The sequence below is a fragment of the Phascolarctos cinereus genome, unplaced genomic scaffold, assembly GCF_003287225.1.
Source record: "Phascolarctos cinereus isolate Bilbo 61053 unplaced genomic scaffold, phaCin_HiC Scaffold_4;HRSCAF=312, whole genome shotgun sequence".
In the NCBI taxonomy this organism is placed as follows: Eukaryota; Metazoa; Chordata; class Mammalia; order Diprotodontia; family Phascolarctidae; genus Phascolarctos; species Phascolarctos cinereus.
In genome coordinates this window covers 54,692,772-54,717,019 of record NW_027555847.1, presented here as the reverse complement: position 1 = coordinate 54,717,019, position 24,248 = coordinate 54,692,772, and the positions used below count along the sequence as shown (strand labels likewise).

At 39.4% G+C, this 24,248-nt stretch overlaps 1 protein-coding gene across 2 annotated transcripts in view; it reads left to right on the top strand.

The window, feature by feature from the left end:
* Positions 1-24,248, top strand: part of VGLL4 (vestigial like family member 4) — a 186,168-nt gene that overhangs the window by 70,531 nt on the left and 91,389 nt on the right. The window contains exon 1 of one of the 2 annotated variants that reach the window (XM_020981061.2): positions 13,327-14,006. The exons of the other annotated variant lie outside the window; for it this stretch is intronic. Coding sequence (XP_020836720.1) covers positions 13,925-14,006 — 82 coding nt within the window. The 5' untranslated portion in view covers positions 13,327-13,924. Of the gene's footprint in view, positions 1-13,326; positions 14,007-24,248 lie in introns of those variants that run through there. 2 annotated transcript variants of the gene reach the window in all.

The window sequence follows — 24,248 nt, the reverse complement described above, 5'->3', positions numbered from 1 at the left end:
GGAGCCTAGGAAGGAACCATGGGGGTACACCAAGTTGTAAAGTGTGACATACATGATGATTCAGCAGAGAAGACTGAGAAGGGCAGTCATACAGATAGATGTCATACTGAGAAAGAGCAGTGTGGTGAAAAAACAGGGTAATCTTAAAGGAGACAATAGTGTCAACTGCTGCAGAGAGATAAGCAAGGATGTGGATTGGATTAGATAATTAAGAGATCAACAGTAATGTTGGAGGGAGCAATTTTAATTGAGGGATGAGGTCAGAAGGCAGATTTCAATTTTATGTAATCATTTTATTACCTCTGTCTCTTGTTTAGTATGGAATTCTTCTGTTATCCATAGTAAGGAAATAGATCACTTTCCATTCTCATTTAATTTGTTTATGATGTAGCTTTTTATATTAAGGTCCTGTATCCATTTGGAAGTTATTATGGTAGACAGAGTGAGATATTGGTCTCAGTCTAATTTCTTCGTATTATTTTCCAGTATTCCAAGCACTATTTGTCCAATAGTGAATCCTTATTCTAGTAATTTGTGTCCTTGTATTTATTGAACACTTGGGCTATTATGTCCAATTGCTTCTGGATCTTGCACACAATCTGTTCTAGCGCTCAATTTTTCTATTTTTTAGCTAGTACCAAAATGCTTTGATGATTGATGCTTTGCAGTATAGTTTAAGTCCTGGAATTGCTAGATCCCCAAACTTCCCACACTTTTTCATTATTTCTTTGGAGATTCTTGACCAAATAAATTTTCTTCCTTTTTTTTTTTTTTGCCTTTTGATAAGGCAGTCGGGGTTAAGTGACTTGCCCAGGGTCACACAGCTAGTAAGTGTCAAGTGTTTTGGTCTGAGGCCGGAGTTGAACTCAGGTCCTCCTGATTCAAAGGCCGGAGCTCTACCTATCGTGCCACCTAGCTGCCCCTCATTTTTCTAGTTATAGAAAGTAATCCTTGGGTAGTTTGATTGTTAGAACACTGAATTTGTAAATAAACTTAGGTAACATTATCATTTGCAGTAGCATAGCTCAACCATGAATAATTCCTTTCCAATTATTTATCTTTTTTATATCTGTAGAGTTTCATATAATTGTCATGTATGCCTTGGTAAGTGAACTCCCAGATATTCTACATACTCTTTGATAATTTTGAATGGAATTTGTTTTTCTGTCCCTTTCTGATTTTTTTTTATAGTGTTCAGAAAAGCTGATAATTTTTGTGGATTTATTTTTATCCTGATATATTACTGAAATTATTTCTGTTAGTTTTTGTTGAATCTCTAAGGTTTTCTAAATAAACTATCCTATCATTTGCAAAAAGCAATAATTTTGTTTCTTCTTCTCTTACGTGTAATCCTTAGCTTCTTTTTTTAAAATTTATTTCATTTTTTTTTTAGGCAAACAGAGTTTAAGTGACTTGCCCAGGGTCACACAGTTAGTAAGTGTCTAGGGCTGGATTTGAACCTGGGAAGATGAGTCTTCCTGACTCCAGGTCTGGCCCTGAATCCATTGTATCACTTAGCTGCCCCTATTATTCTCCATTATACTTGATGATATTGGTTTTGGTTTGGTTTTGGAATGATACTATTTCATACTTTCTATTGCTTTTAACATAAAAGGTACTATAATTTCTCAAAAGGTTTCTTAAAAAGCATTTATTGGTAAATCATGTGATTTTTATTGTTTTTATCATTAATATGATCTTTTATATTTAGAATTTCCCTAATGAACCAACACTGTATTCCTGATATAAACCCAAACCAATCATAGTGTATAATCTTTTAAAATATTTTGCTAGCATGTCTTTGCTAATATTTTATTCATGCAATATTACATATGAAAAGTTTTTTTTAACAAGGATATATAGATCCCTGTTTTCTCTTATAATAATGCTGAAAACAGATTCTCCTTTCTTAGGAAAAAAAGGAAATTGTAACTGTGATACTTAGTATTATCCTTAAAATACCTTTAAGAAACTCAGCTGAGACTCGAGTAAGAATTGGTCATCTTTAAAAAGGGAAATGTTATCCCACCTTTCTAAAAAAGTCAGTTCTTCAGTTGAAGATGATTTGATAGATCTGGGGAGTGGAATTACTTAGGTGTGGGCAATCGGTTTTTCCATGCCTTCATTTTCGTTCAGTTGTTTTAGTCATGTCTGACTCTTCATGATCCCAATTGGGGTTTTCATGACATGGATACTGGCGTGCTTTGCCATTTCTTTCTCCAGCTCATTTTCCAGATGAGGAAACGGAGGCAAACAGAGTGAAGTGACTTGCCCAAGGTCACATAAGTGTCTGAGGCCTGATTTGAACTCAGGAAAATGGGTCTTCCTGACTCCAGGCCCAGCACTCTGTGCGCTATGGCGCCACCTAGCTGCCTCTTGCCTTACCTATTAGTAAGGAAATGCATACCAGTGGTCTATTCATTTTTAAGAAGCAGAAATAAAGTAATGTCGCTTATAGCAATGGAAGGGATAGGGTTATTTTCCTGCTTTCGTATTCTTCCTTTATCTTACTGTCTGCATCCCCCTGTCTGGTGTTCCTTGACTTCAAGGTTGTGGTCCCACAAAGGTGAGCCTTTGGAGTAGAAGTGTGTAGACATGAGAGCCTTGTATACATTTGTTCCTCTCATGGTTTCATGTCTGATCGTACTTAGAGCTCACAGGTGAAGCCACAACAACAACAACAAAAAACCCAGGAGTGTGGAGGGCAGTAAAAAAGAGCCCAGAAGTAGACCCGGGGAACCTGCTGAGATACCTCAGAACTTTTTGGCTCTAGTCGGACGACTGCTGAATCACACGACTTTGTGTTCCCAAAATAGCAACATGCTTTTAGGTGATAATGACACCACAGCTGGACCCTCGCTGTATAACAGATAAGGTCAGTATGAGAGAGTAGAGCTGAGCTGTGGAATGAATCACGCGACCCTCCTGGTTCCCAATTGTCTCAGTCTAACACCCCTTTTAAAGTCCTTCTTGTGTGTGGTTCAGACCCTCACGTCTTAATATGATCATCCTGAATTTGGCATGACCCCCTTCCTTCTGCTGCTGGGGTTATGGTCAGAAGGCTAGTGAACCAAGTGAAGGAATCTACCATAGGGAGGACGCCCAGCCAACAATTTCTAGCTGTTTACTCTCCTTCCCCTGTGGGGATTACCTGACTCTAGATTTTTTTTTTTGGTGCATTTCCTTTGTTGCTCTTCTGTTTCATTTGGCTAGCTATGTTATTGTGGTTGCAGAAGTTTTAGAGGGAGCTGGACATAGTTGGAATCTTTACCAGAAGTCCCCACATGACTATTTATTAATGTCTTCAGACAGAAATCTATCAGTCTCAAGTGAGGGGAATTTAGCAAATTTTTCTCTAGAAAAATTATCCCTTGTGAGTTTAAGAGTAAGTATTTCCCCTGTCTAGCCCCAAATGACCAATATTCATTAACATAAGATATTTAAAACGGAATTTGTGTTGGAGGAAAACCTGCAATGCTAATCATCTCCTTCTCCCTATTCCTCTATAGGCTTTTAAGAACAGCACCATCAAAGCAGGTCCTCTCAACTTTCTAGAATGATTTAAGCTCCCTATGTGGAGGTGCCTTATTATATCCTCTAATAACTAATAAATAAATTCCTTTGGGAAAGATTTGTAATGCCCTCGATTTGCTAAGGAATAATTGCCCCTTCATCTTTAGATAGCTTAAGAAAAAAGCAATATAATTTATAAGGATACAGGTTATTCCCCAAATGATAAATGGTCAAAGGATATGAACAGGCAGTTTTCAGAGGAAGAAATTGAAGAAGAAATAAAATTAAAATTAAATGAAAATTAAAATTTTCATGGAGTCATATGAAAAAATGATCTAAATCACTATTGATTAGAGAAATGCAAATCAAAACGACTCTGAGGTACAACATCACGCCTTTCAGATTGTTTAACATGACAAAACAGTAAAATAATGAATGTTGGAGAAGATGTGGGAAAATTGGAACACTAACATTGGTGTTGGTGGAATTGTGAAATGATCCAACCATTCTGGAGAGCAATTTGGAACTATGCCCAAAGGGCTACAAAATTGTGCATACCCTTTGACCCAGCAATAGCACTTTTAGGGCTGTATCCTGAAGAGGTCATAAAAACAGGAAAAGGACCCACATGTACAAAATATTTATAGCAGCTCTTTTTGTGGTGCCAAAGATTTGGAAATTGAGGGGAAGCCCATCAATTGGGGAATGACTGAACAAGTTGTGGTGTATGAATGCAATGGAATACTACTGTGCTGTAAGAAATGATGAACAGGCTGACTTTAGAAAAACCTGGAAAGACTTGTATGGACTGATGCTTGAATGAAGTGAGCAGAACTAGGAGAACATTGTACACAGTAACAGCAGTATTGTGTGATGACCAACTTTGGTTAGACTTAGCTTTTCTCAGCAATGCAAGGATCTAAGATAATTCCAAAAGACTCACAATGGAAAAGAGGTATCCACATCCAGAGAAAGAGCTATGGAGTCTGAATGCAGATTGAAGCACACTATTCACTCTCCTTTTCTTTTGTTGTTTTGTTTTGTTTCTTCTTTCTCGTGGTTCCTCCCATTAGTTCTAATTCTTCTTTACATCATGACTAATGTGGAAATATGCTTAATATGAATGCATAAGTAGAGCTTCTATCAGATTGCATGCCATCTTGGGGAGGGGGAGGAGGGGGATGAGGAGAAAATTTAAAACTCAAAATCTTATGGAAATGAATGTTGAAAGCTAAAAATAAATAAATTATTAAAGAAAAAGGCAATGTAAGACTTGGAGAAGGCAATTATTGTTCATATTCAATTTAGTAAACCCTAATTTAGTTTCCATTCTGCACAAAATTCAATGTGCCTAGGCTCGAAGAGGGATAAGACACAATCCCTGCCTGCAGTCAGCTTGCAGTTTAATAAGGGGGAAATAATATGCACATAAATAAATAAATACAGCATAAAGTAGATCATTAAATAGATTGTGTTTATGAGATGCAAGTCACGGGCTTTGAGAGCTCATAGGAAAGGGATCATTTTTCACCTGTAGAACAGAAGGGAATTTTACAAGGAGAGATAACATAGCTGTAAGGGACTTTGGAGATTACCTACTTCAACCCCTCATTTGCAGATGAGGAAACAGAGTCCTTGAGAAATTAAATGAATTACCTAAAGTGGCATTTGAGTCAAGCCTTATCAGCACATGGGATTTTAGCTGGCTGAAATGTGAGAGTAAGGTGTTCTGGGCCTGTGGGCTAATGTGAACAATCTCCTGAAAATCACAGAGTATTTCATGCAGGGAATTGGGTGCACATTTCTTTCTTCTGCAAGAAGCTTTTGCTGATTGTCCTTAATGCTAGTGCTTTCCCTCAAAGATTAGCCCCAATTTATCCCAGCTGTATCTTGTTTATACATAATTGTCTGTGTTATTTCCCCTATTAGACTGTGAGCTCTTTGGAGCAGGGACTTTCTTTTTGGCCTTTCTTTGAATCCATCCCAGGTACTAAATTTATTGTCCATGTTTGTGGACTGACTGATCATAAGATTTAGACCTGACACACTACTTAAAGATGGTCAGTTCCAACTCCCTCACTTCTATAAATGAGGAAACTAAGACTTGTTTGAGGTCATATAGCAAGAACTCATCCCTCTACGGTATGAAAAAAGCCAAAGGGTCTTTTAAGCAGGCAGCCTAAGGAAGATGAAAACAAAGAAAGAGCCAATAGATACCAAAATATTCATAGCAACTTTTGTGTGTGCGGTAGCAAAGAACTGGAAAGAAAGTGAATTCCCATTGATTGGAGACTGGCTGGAGAAATTCTGGCATATGAATGAAATGGAATATTATTGTGTAGTAGGAAAAAACAAGTACAGGGAGCTCAGAGAAGCAGGCGATTTAGGAAAGGCTTCTTCAAAAGCCAAACAGAGATTTTTTTTTCAGGTTTTGGACTTTATACTTCTTTTAATACAGTCTAAGATTATGTCACCATTTTGGGATGCCATGATGTATTATCAGCTAATAATGAACTCTCAGTCTACTAAAACAAACAAATTATTTTCACACAAACAGCTGTCTATCCATTTCTATCCCATTTTACAATTAAACTGAATTTTTGAAACTGAGTAAAAGGATTTATATTTATTTAAATTCATTTTTATGGTCAATAAATATGTGTTAGAAGAAACTTGACTTGGACTCAATTCTTTTTTTTTAATTTTTAAAAAATTAATTAATTTTGATTCATCAACAGTCACTTCCATATGCTTTTGAGTTTTAAATTTTTCTCCCCCTCCCTCCCCAAGACGGCACGCAATCTGATATAGGCTCTACATATACATGCTTATTAAATATATTTTCACATTAGTGGTGTCAAACAGAGATTTTTCTCTTGACTTCTGGAGGTGACAGGGAGCCTCTGGAGTTGGCTAAATAGAGGAGTGACATGGTCAGATCATCACTTTAGGAAGACGCACTTTAGGAAGACAGCGGAGTAGAGGATGAACTAGAGTGGGCAGAGACATGAGTTAGGGAAACCCAGTCCCAAGAAAATCTTTGCAGTAGTCCAGGCATTGAGAGGCTGTGCCATGGTGGTGACAGTGTCAGGTAAGAGAGGGACGCATCCAAAATGTTTGGAATGCAAAGTGGACCGGACGTGGCCACTGATTGGATATTGGCCAGGGTGGTAAGTAACCGGGAGAGAGAATGACACCTAGCTTTCAAGCCTGGGGGACTGGGAGTATGGTGGGACACTCAATGATAACAAGGAAGTTAGGAAAGGGGAGGGATTTGAAGGAAAGTTGATGAGTTAGGTTTTGGTTGTGTTGCATTTAAGATGTCTACAAGACGTCCAGTTCGATTGATTGCCTGATTTGCTGCCGTATTGCTCCAGGAAATAGTCGAAGATGCAAGACTAGAAGTCAGGAGAGAGATTGGGATGGATAAAGAGATCTGAGAATCAGCTGATCATAGGCATGCCTTCTACACATGTTGATAATGCTACCCTTGAAGGCCCAATTCAGTCACCTCCTCCATAAACCCTTTCTTCATCTCTCCAGTGGGGGGAAGATTTCCTTGCCCAAGAACCAATTTGAGCTTTGGGCTGTAGGTGACTTGCCCCAGTGCTACTTCTGACAGAAGGGAGATGATTTTTTTTTAATGGCATGTGGGCAGGCATGGGCATAAGGGAATGGGGAAGCTGCCCATCTCATTTGTCCTTCTAGTTTTAGACCGTGAGTGCAAAAAAACTAAGAGAGGGTGCATCTCGTGGTGGTATCTCCATTTGAGTTCACTAGTTCTTTGTCTCCAAATCAATTGAATAGATAGAAAGTTAGTTAGCCACTTTGCGAACTGAGGTCCAGAAATTTTTCCAGAGTCACGTCAGAAATCCAGCACTCTTCAGCTGCTTTCCTTCCATAATAAATGGTTGTTGGTGCTCATGCTTTATTTTTTTCAAAGTTCATCTTTTTATTAGCAATCTTTTTCTAGAATACATTAATATGAAAAATCAATCTAAAGAAAATCGAGTTCATGATGAGAAAGGTAAGCTTGTGAGGCTATGCAAGTTTGAAGGAACCTCTAGGGGGTGCTGTTGTACTGAAAGTTCAAGACTGGTAGACTAGTTCAAAGGAAAAATATTTATTTGGATTTTTGATACAATTAATATATTAAATAGTAGATCATCTGACACAGAGTGCCATTTTATGGCCATTAAAAGTATGTTACCTTACAAGCATTAAGCTTTCATCAATAATAAAGCTTGAGAGATACTGTTTAATAGTATACATTTTCATATATACCATTTGCATTTAACATTATTTCGTCCTAAGTCATTTAAAATGGATGAGATGCCCACGACGGGTAGAGGACCAAACCGATGATGCAGGGGACAACATACTTTGGTATTCTAATATTATAGGGAATCTCTGAGACCCATGTCCCATAATTCCCCTAGGAGGGTCCAGCCAATGTCCTGAAGACCTTCCTTTACCACTTTTAATGTTCCATGGTTCAAGAACTGTCCATCTAATTATCCTTTGTTCTCACACCTCCCTTTTTAAATCTTCTATTTCCCAGATGAATCATCTGGGTCATTGTTGGTCACATGCCTTAACTGAGCTTTGCCCACTCCATGTCCCTGCCTTTTGATTCTGGACATTGTGGTTTTCCATAATCTGCAGCCATGTAGCAACATTGTTAGAATATTGATGAATTTTTTGTTTCAGGGAACAGATTGTGATCCTTGAAATTGCCATTTTCCTAGAGATAATAATAATAACTAGGATTTATTTGGCTTTTAAGGTTTGCAAAGCGTGTTATAAATGTCATTGTCCTCCTTCACAACAGTCCCAAGAGGTGAGTCCTATTATTGCCTCCATTTTGCACATGAGGAAACTGAGGCAGACAGAGAGGTTAAGTGACTTGCCCAGGATTATATGGCAAATAAATTTCTGAGACCAATTTGGAATCAGGTCTCCCTGATTCTACTAGGTCTATAACTCTATTCATTGGGCCACCTAGCTTCGTGCCAATGGAGACATCCCCTAGATACTCATATTAATGACAAACATTGTAGTGACATCAGGATGTCAAGCCCTAGAATACTAGAGCGCCTCCTGAAAAAGCTTAAAAACCATTCAAAAAAGTATGACTTCATAATCTACACAGAAAAAATGAAGACAAGAAAGAATGCCTATTGTCCAGACTAGGACCTGCTGTGTTTGGATGGACAGCCCATCATTGGTCTATTAGTACATATGTCATAGACAGACACTGCAGATGGCTAGTGGAACTGGGCCCAGCAACTAATGGAAGGAAGAGCCAGCTGAAGTGACTTTGGGGATCATTCCTAACAACAGTAGATGACTAGTCATTGTTTACCCTTATACCTGAATTTTACCACATCTTTTAGAAGTGACTTGTTTGCATAGAAAGGATGATGTTTCTTCCTTCTTAAATAAATGTATTTTTCCAGTCTCTCATTTTATCCTTCAAATTTGAACCTTTTATGAAAAAATATTTGGTATCCCAGACTGTTTCCATTCCTTAAATCAGTGCTTCAAGGAATAATTTAAATGTGACTCTCATCTCTCCTTTCTTTTTTATCCTACCACCAAGCAAGAGATATTATTCTGCTTGTTAACAGAATGATTATTATGTGAATTTTTTTTGCTGAGAAGTATATAAATGTATGCAGATGTGGGAGTGAATTCTGGAAGTGCTTCTAAATATGACATTTAGATTCCCAATTTGTACTCACCCAATGAATAATGAGTCAATTTACAGAGCAAATTTATAAAGTGAAATAGCCATATTCTTGTTAATATCTTATTATTAAATATTATTAAATCCACATCCTTTGCAATATTCTATATTTTCTCCCCATAAAAACTGGAAACCAGGTACTTCTTTCAAGTAGCAGTGATACTTCCTATTCTATGAACTGCTCCCTGTTGTATAAGTCAGTACGCAAGTATTTGCTATGAACTTAATATGTTCCAGGCACTGTTCTAAATGCCAAGAATATAAATACAAGTGGGAATAAAAGGCAGTTCCTGCCCTCCAGGAGTTTATACTCTAATGGAGAAAGACAATTTGTCAAAGGAAGATAGTATGTCAAAGGATGGGGGGCACAAAGATAACCTGGCGGGGGCAGGGCTGAGAAGAAAACCTGGCCACCTGGATACCTGCCAAGTGAAGAGTTTTGGGGGGAGCTACCCAATCAAAGATAGAGGCCTGAAAGCCCCAGGGTGCCAAATGGTAGAGGGCATGCTAGGTAAATGCCCAAAAATTACTTCAGAGGTTTCTGGGGTATGGTATATGTTTGCAGTTCATTCTGACATCTGGAGAAGTTAAAATATTTATTTTAATAATTCAGAAGCATGCTCCAAGTTTTAGCCCTCCCAAAGACCTGAGTGGGTATTTTTAAAATTACATTTAATAAATTTATTACAGATATCCTTTTTCATAAAGAGATCAATAAGAGACTTTTGTCTGTTACAGAATTGATAAACTAGGTAACAAAGTCAATATATTTGATCTTACCAAAGTGGAAAGAGTCCTGGATTTGGTGTTATAAGACCTAGATTCAAATGTCAGCTTTTCTTCCAAGTCACTTAGTCTTTATGGCTCTCAGCTTCCTCATCTGAAAAATGATAATTGAATTAAATGATATGCAGGGTCCCTGTTAACTCTAAGTCTGTGACCTTATGTTAAATTCCCATTTGCAGAATTTTAAATTTCTGTTGCTTCCCCTCTCCTTCATTTGTTATTGCTCCTGCTGCTACTAGTACTACTACTAGTATTACTACTACCACTGGCTAGCATTTATATGGCACCTACTATTTGCCAGGCACTATGCCGGAGGGTTTACTAATATTATCTCATTTGATCTTCACAACAACTCTGGGGAGTGGGTGCTACTATTACCCCATTTTATAGATGAGGCAATGGAGAATGGGAGTAGTTAAGTGCCTTGCCCAGGGTTTACATAGCTAGTGAGTGTCTGAAGCAGAATTTGAACTCGGTTCTTCCTGACTCCAAGCTCAGAGCTCTATCCACTGTGTCATCTAGCTGCCTGTAACTGGTTTTAGTTCTGTAACTACCAATGCTATTTCTAATGGTTATTTGAATGAGATTTCAAAAAAGGAAAATCCCATATAAATTTGAAGGATGTATCAATAACATACCTATTTCATTCAGCCTGGAGTTTTGAGTTCATTTGTTTAGGAGGTGAGAGTATGTAGATCTGTGGTTTTGGTGGTATTGGGTACTCCAAAAAACACATGCAGTTTAGTTATAGATTTACCTGTAGCACAGAGAGGTAAGTGACCTATCCAGGGTCACACAGGTGGTAAGTGTCAGAGGCAGGAATTTATTAACCCAGGACTTTCTGAGTTTCAGGCTAGCTCTCTGATGTGCTGAGGTACTTTATTTCACTGTACAAGAAAAATCTTAAATTGAGTTACTTTATCCATATTTTAAAACTACCAAAACGTTTTCTACAAAGCATATTACTTACTATCCATTATTGGTAAATATGCACATCATATTGTTTCTGTTATTTGTAAATATATATAGGAGAAAGGCAGCTTGGAGTATTGAATGGAGTGCTGGACTTGAAATCAGGAAGACCTGGGTTTCACTCCCATTTCTTATGCTTACTGGCTGTGTGACCCTGTGCCAGACTCTTAACTTCTCTGTGCTTCAGGCATTTCCCTAGAACCAATCTACCAAGACTTAGACTGTCTTCATCCTCAGTCTCAGAGGAGGGAATCCCCTAAACTGATGAAATCACTAATCCTTCCTGTATTCCCAGATTATTGCATGTACATGTAGTCTACATTATTAATAATGTGGAAATAAGGAGTGGCCTCTTAGCATCCACAGTTAAACACAGACATGTGTGAAACCTCCAGTATGTGCAAAGCACTGTATCTGGTCGATGTTAGGAAGAGAGATCCATTATGGGTCTGACTCGAGTCCTTTATAGTCTCATGGGGGAAGGACATGCACCCAAAATACAAGGGAGACTGACCTAAGTGCAAAGCAGAGACACAAGGCAAGTATTGTGAGAAATTTAAGGAGACAGATCAGTTTTCAGGTTGGGTTTGGGCTTTTTTTTTTTTAAGAGATGGCACCTCAGGTGGGCCTTGAAGACAGCAGCAGACAAGAGATGAAAGTGAGGAAGAATCCATTCCAGGCATGGAAGGATGACTTGAATGGCAGCATATAGAGTAGAAAGGGTGAGTGGAGACTATAACTCCAAAATATTCGGAGATGCAGGATTGAAATGTATGGATTCGACTATGTTCATGGATCCTTAAAATACACAGAAACTAGAGCCTTAGCTCCCAACTGTTTCGGGAAGGGACAACCTAATAGAATGCCACTGACCTAGAATTCAATTCGTCAAGCTACAAAATGCAGGATTCTGAATCCAAAGACATGGGTTTCATGTCCCATCATGCCATTGGCTATCTGAGTGACCATGGGCAAGTCACTGAACTTTTTGATCCTCAGTTTTCTCATTTATAAGATGAGGAACTTGGTTACATTATAGGTGGCTTTCAGCTCTGTCTGTAATCAATTGAATTGAGCTGAACCTAGAATACAAAGTTGGGAGGCAGCTCACCATCTGCAGTAATGGAAGGATGAAAGAAGAAAAATAATTTTGGGTTTTTCTGTGACTTAAAAAAGGGTTTTCATATACCTCCAGTTTTTTTTTTAAAAATTTAAATTCTGAATGGTCTGTGATATTGTAGCAGAAAGAGCAGGTGATTAGAATTTAGGAGATACAGGTTCTAATAACCAGTAATAGTACTAGTCACTAGTAGTAGTGCTATTAGTAGTAGTTAACTGGTAGTTCTACTAACTGTTCTTAAGCTCTTGGACAAGTTAGTCGCTCTATCTTTCTCTGTCAGTTTCTTTATCTGTAAAATTGATTAGGGGTTCAACCTTCCTTATATGGTGGTTTCTAGGACCCAGAAAGTTAACAGATGAGAAAACATTCAGCAAATACATATGTGTGTATGTGTGTATGTGTGTATATGTCCCTATCACTTACTGCTTACACCATTCTTTAGGTCTGCCTCATCATCAGAGCACTTAATAAGCAGGTCAGTAAGTGCAGAAGATTTAAAGACAGCTTTTCATTGACACACTCCAACCTTCCCTAGCAGGGAGGAAGGGGATTTCAGCTCCTCCCCTACAAAGACAAAGACAAACCACTAAATTGATATAATAATAATAGTATCTCTATATATAGGTTGTTACAAATGCCCTTGTGCAGTTTTAAGTGATTTAAGGCTAAAAAATTATACAAAGACTTTTGGGATATCCTAATTATTCTTGTTGTCGAAAGGTTATGATGCCAAATGGAAATTATAAGCCAAGAAAGAGTATAGCACGTTAAAGTTCAGGAAAACTGAACTTGTAGAATGTTTTTTAGAGTTGAAAAATTGAAGTCAAACTCTTTCCAAAAGTTAAATCCTTCTGTTTGCTTGCATGATAGATTTAGGTTTTTTACTTTCTACTTAGCTCTTGGTGGGGGAAAAGTCCTTCTTGTTTTGTTTGTTTTTTCCCCTTTCAAAATTTTGCAGTGGCAGAGCTGCGTCCTATCAAGAGAGCCTCTGACATGGCTCCTTCAGTGAAGGCTCTCCTCCTTCTCCTCCTCCTGCTGCTATTGCTGCCTCCGCCTCCTCCTCCTCCTCCTCCTCCTCCTGCTGCTGCTGCTGCTTCCTCCCTCCTCCCTCCTTCTGTTGCCTCCTCCTCTTGCTCCTCTTCCTCCTCCTGCTTCTCTTTCTTTCTTTCTTTCAAACACTCAATACATTTAGAGCCTGATCTTGTGCAGAAAATATCCCTGACATTTGAAGAGCTCCAGGGATTCAGTGAGCATGCTCAGTCCTTCCCTCCTGCTAGAAAGAGGAAGCTGGTTTACATACGAGTCATACCTAGCATAGCCAGCATGTCAGTCCAGTGAACTTGCAGCGGGGCTGTGAGGAAAACTAGCGTGTCTTTGTCCTAGGAAATGTGCCTCGTTTTTTGGCCTTTTTTATTGCTTTTTTAATTTGAAGAAATATTCGTAAAGACTTCTGAAACTGCATTTTAATTCTAAGGATAACGACACACATACAGCTTCCGATTAAACCTTTGAGGGGTTTAGCGTGTGTGTATGTGCGCGCTTTGAGGTTTCTTTTTGTGTGCGTGCTTTTTTCTTTTTTTAACTTTTACATACTTTATTTTGATAGCTTGAGGCTGGGCCTCTCGCTTTTTTTCTTCCTTTTTTCTTTTTTCTTTTTTTTTTTTGTGTGTGTGTGAAGTTAATAAAAAGAGCCAGGCGCTCCCGAGCAATAATTGATTTTTGAATCCTCTTTACCGTTTTGGGGCAAAAGCAAACAAGCTGGTTTTCTCTGCTAAGCCCAATAAATGCTATTTATGAAGATGGACCTGTTGAATTACCAGTACTTGGACAAGATGAACAACAATATTGGCATTCTGTGCTACGAAGGTAGATACCGCCCGCTCCTCCGAGCAACTGACCTACTCCTTCTGTCTGTCTGCCTGGGGGAGGCCCCTCCCTCTGATTAGTATTCTAATAACATTGTCTTGGACGTTGTTGTTACTGTCTGTCCTTGTAGTCGGGCCGATCTCCTCTTTGGGCTTTCAAGGGTTCTGTGAAGCTTGGGTCCATTTATTCTTTGCGAGGCAACAAAGTTACCTTTGGTGTTAGGTGTCATTGAAGAGGGAGCTTGATTGAAATACTCCCTGGGAAAGAGTTTTGCTGGGTGCCTGCTAGGACCAGAGTGTGTTTGATATGTGTTCCTATCGGTATATTTCACTGTATCAGTAATCCGTGTGTATGTACACACACTCGAGATTTGTTGGGGGCGGATGGGGGGAGATCGTTCGGTTTTGTTGTTGTTCTCACTTATTCTTGTGAACAAAGAACTCTTAGTATCCAAGTACAAGTCCAACTGGGAGAGTATATATTCTGTATCTTGGTATGGTAGGGATCTGGCATTTGCTGTATTATAACATACAGTATTTTTAGGCCTTCCAGAACTCGGGGATTGTTTTTAAAAAATCTGCCTGTGTTTGAGAACAAAAAGTTACAGTCTGTTTTTGTTTTAACGGAGTGATGGCGCAAAACCATAAAGAATTTTGCCATTCATTTTGGAGGACTGGTTCTGCACCCATGTTAGATAGTACAGACTGGCCCTTTGTTTGACTTCTCATTTCCTGTACAGCTCTGAGAGGATTCTGACATTGAAGGATGTTTCTCCTCCCTTCCCCACTCCCCCACATTCTGGTCTTTGGTGGAAATAATTACACACAACACCCCAGAAAAAATGAGTTTTAAAATTTAAAAAAATTTTAGGGGGAAAAAAACCTAACAAAAAACCCAACCCACATTCTAATGTTGTCATTTTTCAATGTCTAGCACTTTTTAAATTGCCTCTGGTTGTAGTAAAAAGGAAAACTATTTCTTAAATTGGCATTATCTACGTGCAATTTGAAGAAGGGGTAATGGCCTGACTTGGAGTGGCTAGGAAGGCACCACTGAGGGAATTTGGCTTGGCAGGAGGAGTGTTTTTGTTGTAACCACATACAAATAGTGCAGCTTCAAGAAGAGCATTTTCCATGTTCTTTTAGAAATTAAAGTTAGCATTTCTCTTGGACAAGAAAGACGTAGGGTCTGGGATGGGGAGGAGACTATAATTCACTGGAGGATTCGATGAATTCAAATCACATGCTGGGAATATTCCTAAGGAAAAGGCTCTTTGCCTAAAACCAATCACAGACCTGTCATCCCTCCCTTGAAAATATCAACACAAAATGCTTGCTCAAGTTCGTTGTTTTTCTTTGTCCTTGTGGGGGAGGATCCGGTATTGGAGCTAGAAATCCCCTCTTTCCCTACTTACTGTAGGTTGGAGTGTTTCAGTGAAAAGCTTTCTTTGAATCTGCTGCACAAAGTATTGACGTGCCTTTTAAGCGCTCAGATTACAGGGCAGACCTAAAGAATGGTGTAAGCAGTAAGTGATCCAGCTTGTTTCCTTGGTATCTCAATACACTGTAGTTTGTTTTTGAAACTTTTTTTCCTCTTCAATAGATGGAGAACACAAACCTTTGTTTCACATTTCCATGCCCCTGTCGAGTGATTATCCTCAATAAAGAGTAAACAAAGTTTAAAAAAAATACACGCAAAACATAGTTGTCAACCTTTTAGACGAGTCCAAACCTTGTTAGGAAAGCTGATATCAAATTAATATTTTATGCAGCTGGCAGTGGTGAGGCTAAGCTGATGGAGGGCCTCCTCAGCTTGGTTGTTTCGTTATTTGTGTAGGAACGAGAAGTTCCAGCTATAGTTTTCTGCTGTGGCCTCTGTTACTTAACAAGAGACTCTGATTTTGAAAGTAAAATAGATGTATGGGAAACAGGAGATAATAGGGCATATAGTCTGTTTAGTTTAAACATCTGTTACTATTTTCCTTATTATGAACGTTAACATTATTTAACACCAAAATAAACACACAGGAAATGAAGAAAAGCAAAGCAAAATGTGAGTGGTGTTTATAGTGAGCTGTTTATGTCCTGGTGGTTTATTCAGTATAAACACTGCTCACAGCTGCCCCGAACCCCAAAGGGTGATTTTTGGAGATAGACATAGACCATCCATGGCAGACCTTGTGATTTCTTCAAGAGTGCCTGGCTTAATCAGTGAAGACACTCCTTGCACAGAAGCAGGTCAAGACTCCTCTACATCTCAGGAAATTGTCTTTGAAAAATACTCCTAATTACCTGATGACAAGCCCTCTGATGATGAGCCTCCCCCAACCTAGGTAGGCTGATCTGGGCCTGTCAGGGGAAGTCCTTCTTGCTGGGTTAGGACCTGCCCAGAACTTCAGCTCTGTCTCCATCGCCTTGGAGAACTCTGGGTCAGCTCCAGGTCCCTGAGAATGCCCGGAGTCACTGCCAGGTTGTACATGTTAAGTAGATCCTTTGGGCCTTCTGATGCTGAGGTTCCATGGCTGACAATACTTGAGCTCACCTACCTAGTTCAAAGAAGTCATTTTGTAACTGTGATCTGTGGCTGGAGGGCCCTGTCTTGGCTCTTCTGTGCTCTTGTTTCCTATAGTAGAAGTATGGTAGTCCCAGGGTATTGTTTGATTTCACTTATTATTGGAGGCCACTTCCATGCCTCTTCTTCAATAGGAATATGTAACACTTGATAGTATAAATCAGAGGATATAAAAAAAGTTAAGGTTTTCTTGATAACTTATTTTCATTAACTTATTCTGGGTAAATTCTACTCTGTTCTGAGCACTAGTAAAAAGAAACTATGATCTTTATCTAGGACAATTGAGAGTTTCTCTCTACCCTCATCATTCCTCAAGCTTTCTCTGTTTCTGCTTATTAATTCTAAAACTGTTAGGTCTATTTAGCCAGTTCTTTGTTCCTTCCTTTCTTGGTCCAGATCTTTCTGAAATTCAGCCCAGCAGAAAGTTTTCCCTTGAGCTGAGGGTGGAGAATAGCACTCCTCTCTAAATGTTGCCTGAACCTTGCCTTCCTCAGTGTCTGATTTTGGTTGACCAAGTCAGAAAAACTGAAAAGAGAATGAGAAAACTAACCTCTGTTTCTGTGTGTGTGTGTGTTGTGTGTGTGTGTGTGTGTGTGTGTGTGTGTGTGTGTGTGTGTTTTAGGTGGAAGAGGAGAGGCAATTGGGGGAAGGGCTCAAAGGAGAGGGAGATATGTCCATGGTAATGTTGAGCAACTGAACTTTCTCATTACAAGTTAGCAGAATAATTAATTAAACCTGTGCTGATAGTACGTTTATTTTAAACCTAAGGATTTTTTTTTACTAAAAAATCCCTAGCAAATTCCAGCAGTTAGTCCTGGACCAGAAGGATAAACAGAAACATAATTTATCAACTATATACCTTTCCATATAGTGGTTATTAGGAAAGCAGTGTTGTGCAGTAGAAAGAGAGATGGCCTCAGAAGAACCGACCTGCCCGCCCCCATGTGATGCTGAGCATCTCTTAACTTCCCTGTGCCTCAGTTTCTAACCTTGTGAAATAGGAATACCAGTGCTTATACTAATATATGTGTATATATGTATGTATAATGTATATGTATCACAGGGTCATTGTGAAAATACCTTTAAAACATGGAAGCCACTTATTTCTTTTTAATTTTTGTTGGGCCTAGTGATTTTATCTGGGCAGATGAATAACTTCTGCTGATGCAGTTGGATACCTTTTCCGTGGCATTCTAGGTCCTAGAATTTCCTGAGGGCACTGAAAGATTCAATGATTTGCCCCACTCCAGCAGCCTGTAGGTGTCTGAGGTGGATTTGAAGTCATCTCTATCCACTATCCCATACTGCTTCTCATTATTATTATTGTTATTACCCTGCTTAAATAATAATAATAATGATGATGACGATAAGTAGTGTTTATAGAGTACCTTAAGGTTTGCAAAATGCTTTGCAAACATTATCTCATTTTATCCTTACAACAACATTGAGAGGTAGGCTCTATAGAGGCTGCATAGCAATGTGATTGGAAAGAAAGATCTGGGTTCAAGTCCTGCCTCTAATATATACTGGTTATGTGACCCTGGGAAAGTCACTGAACCTCTCAGGGCTCTTTGCAGGGTATTAGGCTCAAATAGAAATGAGGGCTACTAAACCATGCACGGGGACCCTGGCTGGGTATTGGCTTAGAAAACCACACATTAATGTTATCCATGTCTTCTTGTATTTTTATTTGTTTTGTTAAATATTTTCTGATTGTGTTTTGATCTGGTTCTTTGGCACTCTGGAGTGTATGCAGCCAATGTCTGACACCTCTGTTCTAGACTTCTCTCTAAGTCTGTGAGCAGCAGAGAAGGTGCTGACTGGTCCTGGTAGAGTTAAGTTTCCTCCCTGGGAATTCCCTATACCAATGAAGTCACAGGCTGCATCCTTTGTGCTTTAAGGAGAAGATCAAGTCTCACCTCCAGGAATGTTTATGTATTTCGTACACTTTATGCATACAATAAATTAGTAAGCATTTATTAAGCCTCTGTCACATATGTACAAGGTGCAGAGCTAGGTGCTCAGGATCCTAAGACAAAAACAATATCCGCTGGCCTCATGGAGGTTACATATTTGTGTGTGTGGAGGAGAATAAATACCACATGCACACAGATAAATAAGTGCAAGGTTGATTTGAGGAAACAAGGCAGCCCTACCAGCTTGGGAAGGGTTCATGTGGGGGGTGGCACCTAATCTGAGCCCTGAATGAGGCAGTGAATTTCAGGCCCGGGAAAGAGCCAGGCTGGACACCCAGAGACCTGACATGCCCACATGGGTCTGCCATGGCACACATTTGAGTACTTGGTCATGTAGGGATGTGCGCTGGTTTCTTGTTTTTCACATTTCATATAGTTTCACCTCTTAGATGAGAAGGTCCTTGAAAAGAGTGACTGGAAACACTGATGTAACCTTTCAGAGTCTAGTCAGACTGAGAGGGTATGGGACTTGCATTTCGGGGTTCCTAGCACCCCTAGACTGCAACAAGAGCAGATCAAATCTGTTGTATCAGCTTCCCTCTCCTTCCTCTAAATCTGAATTGTTGATTTCTAAAGGAGAAGAGTCTTCTCTTCTCCACGGAGCCTTGGGTGCCATGGTTCACATGAGACATTAAGCAAAGCCAGTCGTAGGTGAATTCCCTTAGCTTGTCCTCAGCACAATAAGCTTTTCCACCTGCTTTAGCCAATGAGTTTGCTCACTGCTTCTGTAATTGTGAAGTGAAGGAGCTAATGAGGGGATGTCAGATGATATTTGTAAAACGCTTTGCAGACCTGTAAGTGCTATGTAAATGATGCAATCATCAATCGTCGTTATTAACGGAGGCATCTCTCATTCCTGTTATTTCCCAGGCCAGGTGGGATAACCCCAAATGAATCATTGAAAGTCACCCAGTAAGGGTTAATTCATCTGCTTACTCCATGATGGCTGCCATTTGTATTTGCACGACTTCTTGGTGCTAATAGGTTGGCAGCATGATACAGGAAAAGATCTGGAGACGGAGGACCTGGGTTCAAGGGCTTGCCCTGTTATTCTTACTATCTGTGTGACTTTGGGCAAGACACTGTCACTGGGTCACAGTCTTCTCTACACAACTGAGAGATTGAGACTACAGGCATTAATTGTATAGTGGAAGAAACATTGACTCTGGAGTCAGAGGGACCTGTGTTCAAATCTCACCTTAGATACCACCTATGTGATTCTGAGTAAGTCACATACGTAACTTCTCTAGGTTTCAGTTTCCTTATCTGTAAAATGAGGGGTTTAGTCTAGATGAAGTGTTCTTAACTTGGGTTCGTGAACTTCATTTTAAAAAATATTTTTCCAACTGCATTTCAGTATATATATACTTCTGTAATCTAGTGTGTTTTAATTTATGCATTTAAAAGCAGTATTCTGAGAAGGGGGTCCATAGGCTTCTCCAGACTGCCAAAGGGGGCTCCCTCTCTCTCTCTCTCTCTCTCCTCTCTCCCTCCCCATCCCCCCATCTCTCTCTTCTGTCTCTGTCTCTCCCTTTGTCTCTGTCTCTCTCCTTCCCTCCTTCTCTCTCTCCTCTCTGTTTCTGTCTGTCTCTCCCTCTGTCTCAGTCACTCTCTTTCAAATCCCTGGCACTGGATGATTTTGGAGGTCCCTTCCAGCTGTAGAGAGCTCACAGTCAGTGAAAATCTGTAAAGAAACATCCCCTCGCAGCTCTAACTCTGAACCAAGAGCCTTTTAAAAGCATTTATATTTGGATGATACTTTAAACTGCTTGTAATGCCATGTTCATTGTGCGCTTGGAGTCACTTGTGTGTTGCTTGGTGGAAAATTTATCTCCCTTTTAAAAATGTGATTTATGCTACAAAATTTATGCTACAAAAATATGCTGCATTTTATAATATTTTTCAATACTGAGAAGCAAGTTAATGCTTCTGGAACTATTCATTGTTTGAGAATAGAAGAGAATTGATAATCAAGGGTTTCCTCACCGTTTAGATTGGGAGGTGCTGACTTGAGATCCCCACATTGGGGTTTACATGAGTTTCAGTGAATGGCTTGAGGGGGGGCAGTTTTGAACAGCTCCCTGTGTAATGTTGAGTGTCCTTTTCATTGTTCTTTCTCTAATTAGCTCAGCCATCAGGAAGCTGAGGGGAGCTTTGGGCCACCTGAGGTGAAAAGGCCATGGAGCAGAACTAGGTTGGACCCAGGTCCCCCCAAGTGCTGCAGATCACATGATTGGAGTTTTATTTGGGGGGAGGAAGGTGGAGGGGGTTCTTCTGAGGTAGAACATCTGTAACTATTTTACCGTGGAAACTAATTTTACTTTAACTTCACATAGTTGTTCCCTGGGAGGGTGAGGACATGTGAATGAGGTCACTGGGAGGGGTTTGGATTTCTGAAACATGCCCAGGTGAGCCAGGAGTGCTGATACCTCCAGCAGGAAGACTAGCCGGTTGCGGTTTCTACTCATTACAGTTTGGGAACAGGGAAGTTTAGGTTAACCTAATGCTGGCCTTCATCTCCCCCCCCTTCCAATTTACACCCTCTCCTCTCTTCTCCTCCCCACCCTGTGTCCCCAGATAATTTTCCTTGGCTGTTTATCTCTTGGAGTGTACAGATGGCTCTGTTTGGGAAGGCAGATTTGTCTTCCTTCCTCCCTCTCTGCCTCCCTCGTACCCCCACCCCCATCTCTATTGTTTAGATGTGTGCTATTGCAGTGTTCCTGGGATTTGTTGCAATGAGATAGAAAAAAAAAATGTTGAAAGATACAAAGAAATCCCCACCAGCCTGTGAGTAGACTCAACCTCCTTAAAACTTCATCATGTGGCTGTTATAGAAAACTGGGTTTTGTTATGATGAAAATTAGATACAGATTTTGTGTGTGTGTGTGTGTGTGTATAAACAGTTCATCTGAGGGAGAATGTGTAATATTATATATAGATATAGACACACAGAAATAGAGCAGGATACAGTTGATGTGATTTAGTTGTAATTGTGTATTACATATTTAGTACTTCATGGCTTTATTATTTAGCCTGCAGTATCAGCCTTGCCTGGCATTATTGGAGGCTTTAGGACCAATTTTTTTTTTAAAGAGAGATCATGTTTCCATTCCAAAAAAATTCAGTGGAAGCTTAATATTAAATGCAGAGCCTGAAAGTAATTTTACAAACTCCATTTGCCCATTTCTTTCCCTCCTAAAAAATCATGTGTTGGGTTGAGTTCTGAGGAATGATTTCCATCAGTTTGCCTCCTCCATCCTGCATTGGAACATTAGTTTCTACTCAGCTCAGTAGGCTGTTTTAATTTTAGTGTATTGTGTCTACATTATATTTTACCCCTAACAACGAGCCAGTTTCTGGTAGTTGAAAGAGTGTTTATTTACTCAAATAAAATATAACTTATCTTCTTAAGGTCCTCTCTAGTTTGCTGCTATTTATACGATCTTTCAGTAGGCTTACATTTCACTCTGTTGTTTGCAAAGAAGTTAAGTAAACACAGCTCACTGAAATAGTTTTAGTAAATGATTAGAGGAAACTCCATAATGTCCTTCCACATTCAATTCCCAGGACTTTTCAAGAAGAAAGAGCACCAAAAACTATCAAGAGAATGTCTTTGCTTCGATTCGAAACCAGTAAAAGTCACTTGGATCCCTCCACGTCTCTTGGACTTTCTTTTCTGTTCTTCCTTTCCCAACGTTTCCATGGTTTACTCTATAGAAGCCAATAATGGTGCTCTGACATGCACAGCTACCTTTCTTTTCCCCCAGTCCATGTTTACTGGGAAGAAAATATATTACATAAATAAGAGTGTAGTTTTGGAAAGGACAAAAGAGAGAATCATTTTGGAGATTCGTCACTTAATTAGTGTCTGTAAGCAGCAAGTTTAGTTCTGCGTTAATAAGCAATTTGCTTAAAGGCAGCAACTGTTACTAACAAGTCAACTTTGTGGCTGTGCCAGGTTTCTTTGGATTTAAATCCAGGGACTTTCTGGATACATAGAAAAAGCTTAAATTGCTCCAGTGTTTAAACAATACACTACATTGTATAGAGGACTGTTCAAAAGCAACAAAGACCTCCAACAACAGAGTTCATTGTGTACACTCTGAAATTATGAATGAGAAAGAATCATCCATATGTATTGGTTTTGATTTTTATTTTGTATCTGTTTTGCATGAAAATAGTTGCCTCTTAATTCTTTCTAGACACTAATGCAGATGGAGCCCTCTGATTTGATTCTGGCAGAGTCAGTTCCAAATTTTAATATGCTTGTTGCATATGCACTCTGCCAAGCAATTTAGCAAAGTTGTTTACACTACCCATAAGCCAGCAGGACAGATCCTATAATTCTTGACTGATAATAGTAGAGGGAGTGATGAGTGCAAATCTCTGGAGTTTTTTCCTCCCCTTTAAAATAAACAAAATGCTAATTATAAGGTAACACTGTTAAAGAGGCATACATTTGATTTGAAATTTTGTTTTTAAACCAGGCACCTTTTTTCCCCCCTCTTCTATATTGAGAATACTTGTCTTTACCTGTGTTTTTCAGATGGGCAACTGACAAAGTATTGCCTGACCCTACAGAGAATTATTATTTTCTTTTTCTGCTGGAAATCTTTGCTCTGTTTGGCAGTGCTTGAAATAACTGGCCAGGAGAACCTTCATCATAAAAATGTTTCCTTGGAGCGTTCTGGACAGCAAAAGGCCCCAGGTTCTGGGGAAGACCTTGGTAGAGGGTAAGGAGATTAAACAAAGTATAGAATCAATGCTTGATCTAGAACAAGTATTACGGACTGCTTGTTTAGGGCTGAATCTAGTCTAGGGCTAAAGTTCTCCGCCCCAGTTATAACAAGTTGAAGGGGCAGCTAGGTGGCAATGTGGATAGAGCACCGGCCCTGAAGTCAGGAGGACCTGAGTTCAAATTTGCCCTCGAACCAAACACTTGACACTTACTAGTTGTGTGACCCTGAACAAGTCACTTAACCCCAATTGCCTAAAAAAAAAAATAACAAGTTGAGAAAGAGAGGCTGATGTGGGGAACCATAGAGAAGAAAAGGGAAAGTTAGGAGGAGCCTGAGAAGAGAGGAAAAGAAAGAGACTAGCCAGGAGAAAGGAAAGGAAGAACTGGGGCAGAGAATTAAAGGAAAGTAGAGTCTAGGATCAGTCTTAGTGGGAAACTAATTTTGTCCTGTTATGGTGCTGTATTGCTGGGCAATAGAGTAAGGTGTCAGTCATTATTCTTAACTGTTGAAAGGCTAATTTGTTCCCTGGGGAAGTTTAAGGCAATCCTTTCTGCACCAGGAAGAAGCTGGTCTGGTTTAATTTTCAAGCTTTAATTTTTTTTTCTTAAAGTAAATCTCATGAATCTGTGAAGGTTTCCCATGTGTTTTTTTTTCAAAACTTGTTAATTTTTAGAAATTTCCTTTGCAACCTTACAGGGGTCAGTCATTTTACTAGTGTTTTGATATAAAAAAGCTCTTTTGATTGCCTTGGGTTTTTTTATTTCCAGATTTCTGGAACAATATCTGAGAGCTTCACTGGGAACAAGCATTTTATTGCATTGTTTTAAATCTTTTAAAAAAAATCATAGGTAGTTCTTTTGGTCTGAAGGCTTCGATTTCTTCATCTGTAAAGTGAGCAAGTTGAACTAGATGGCCTTTGAGGCCCTTTCCATCTCTCAGTCTGTACCACTCTGATG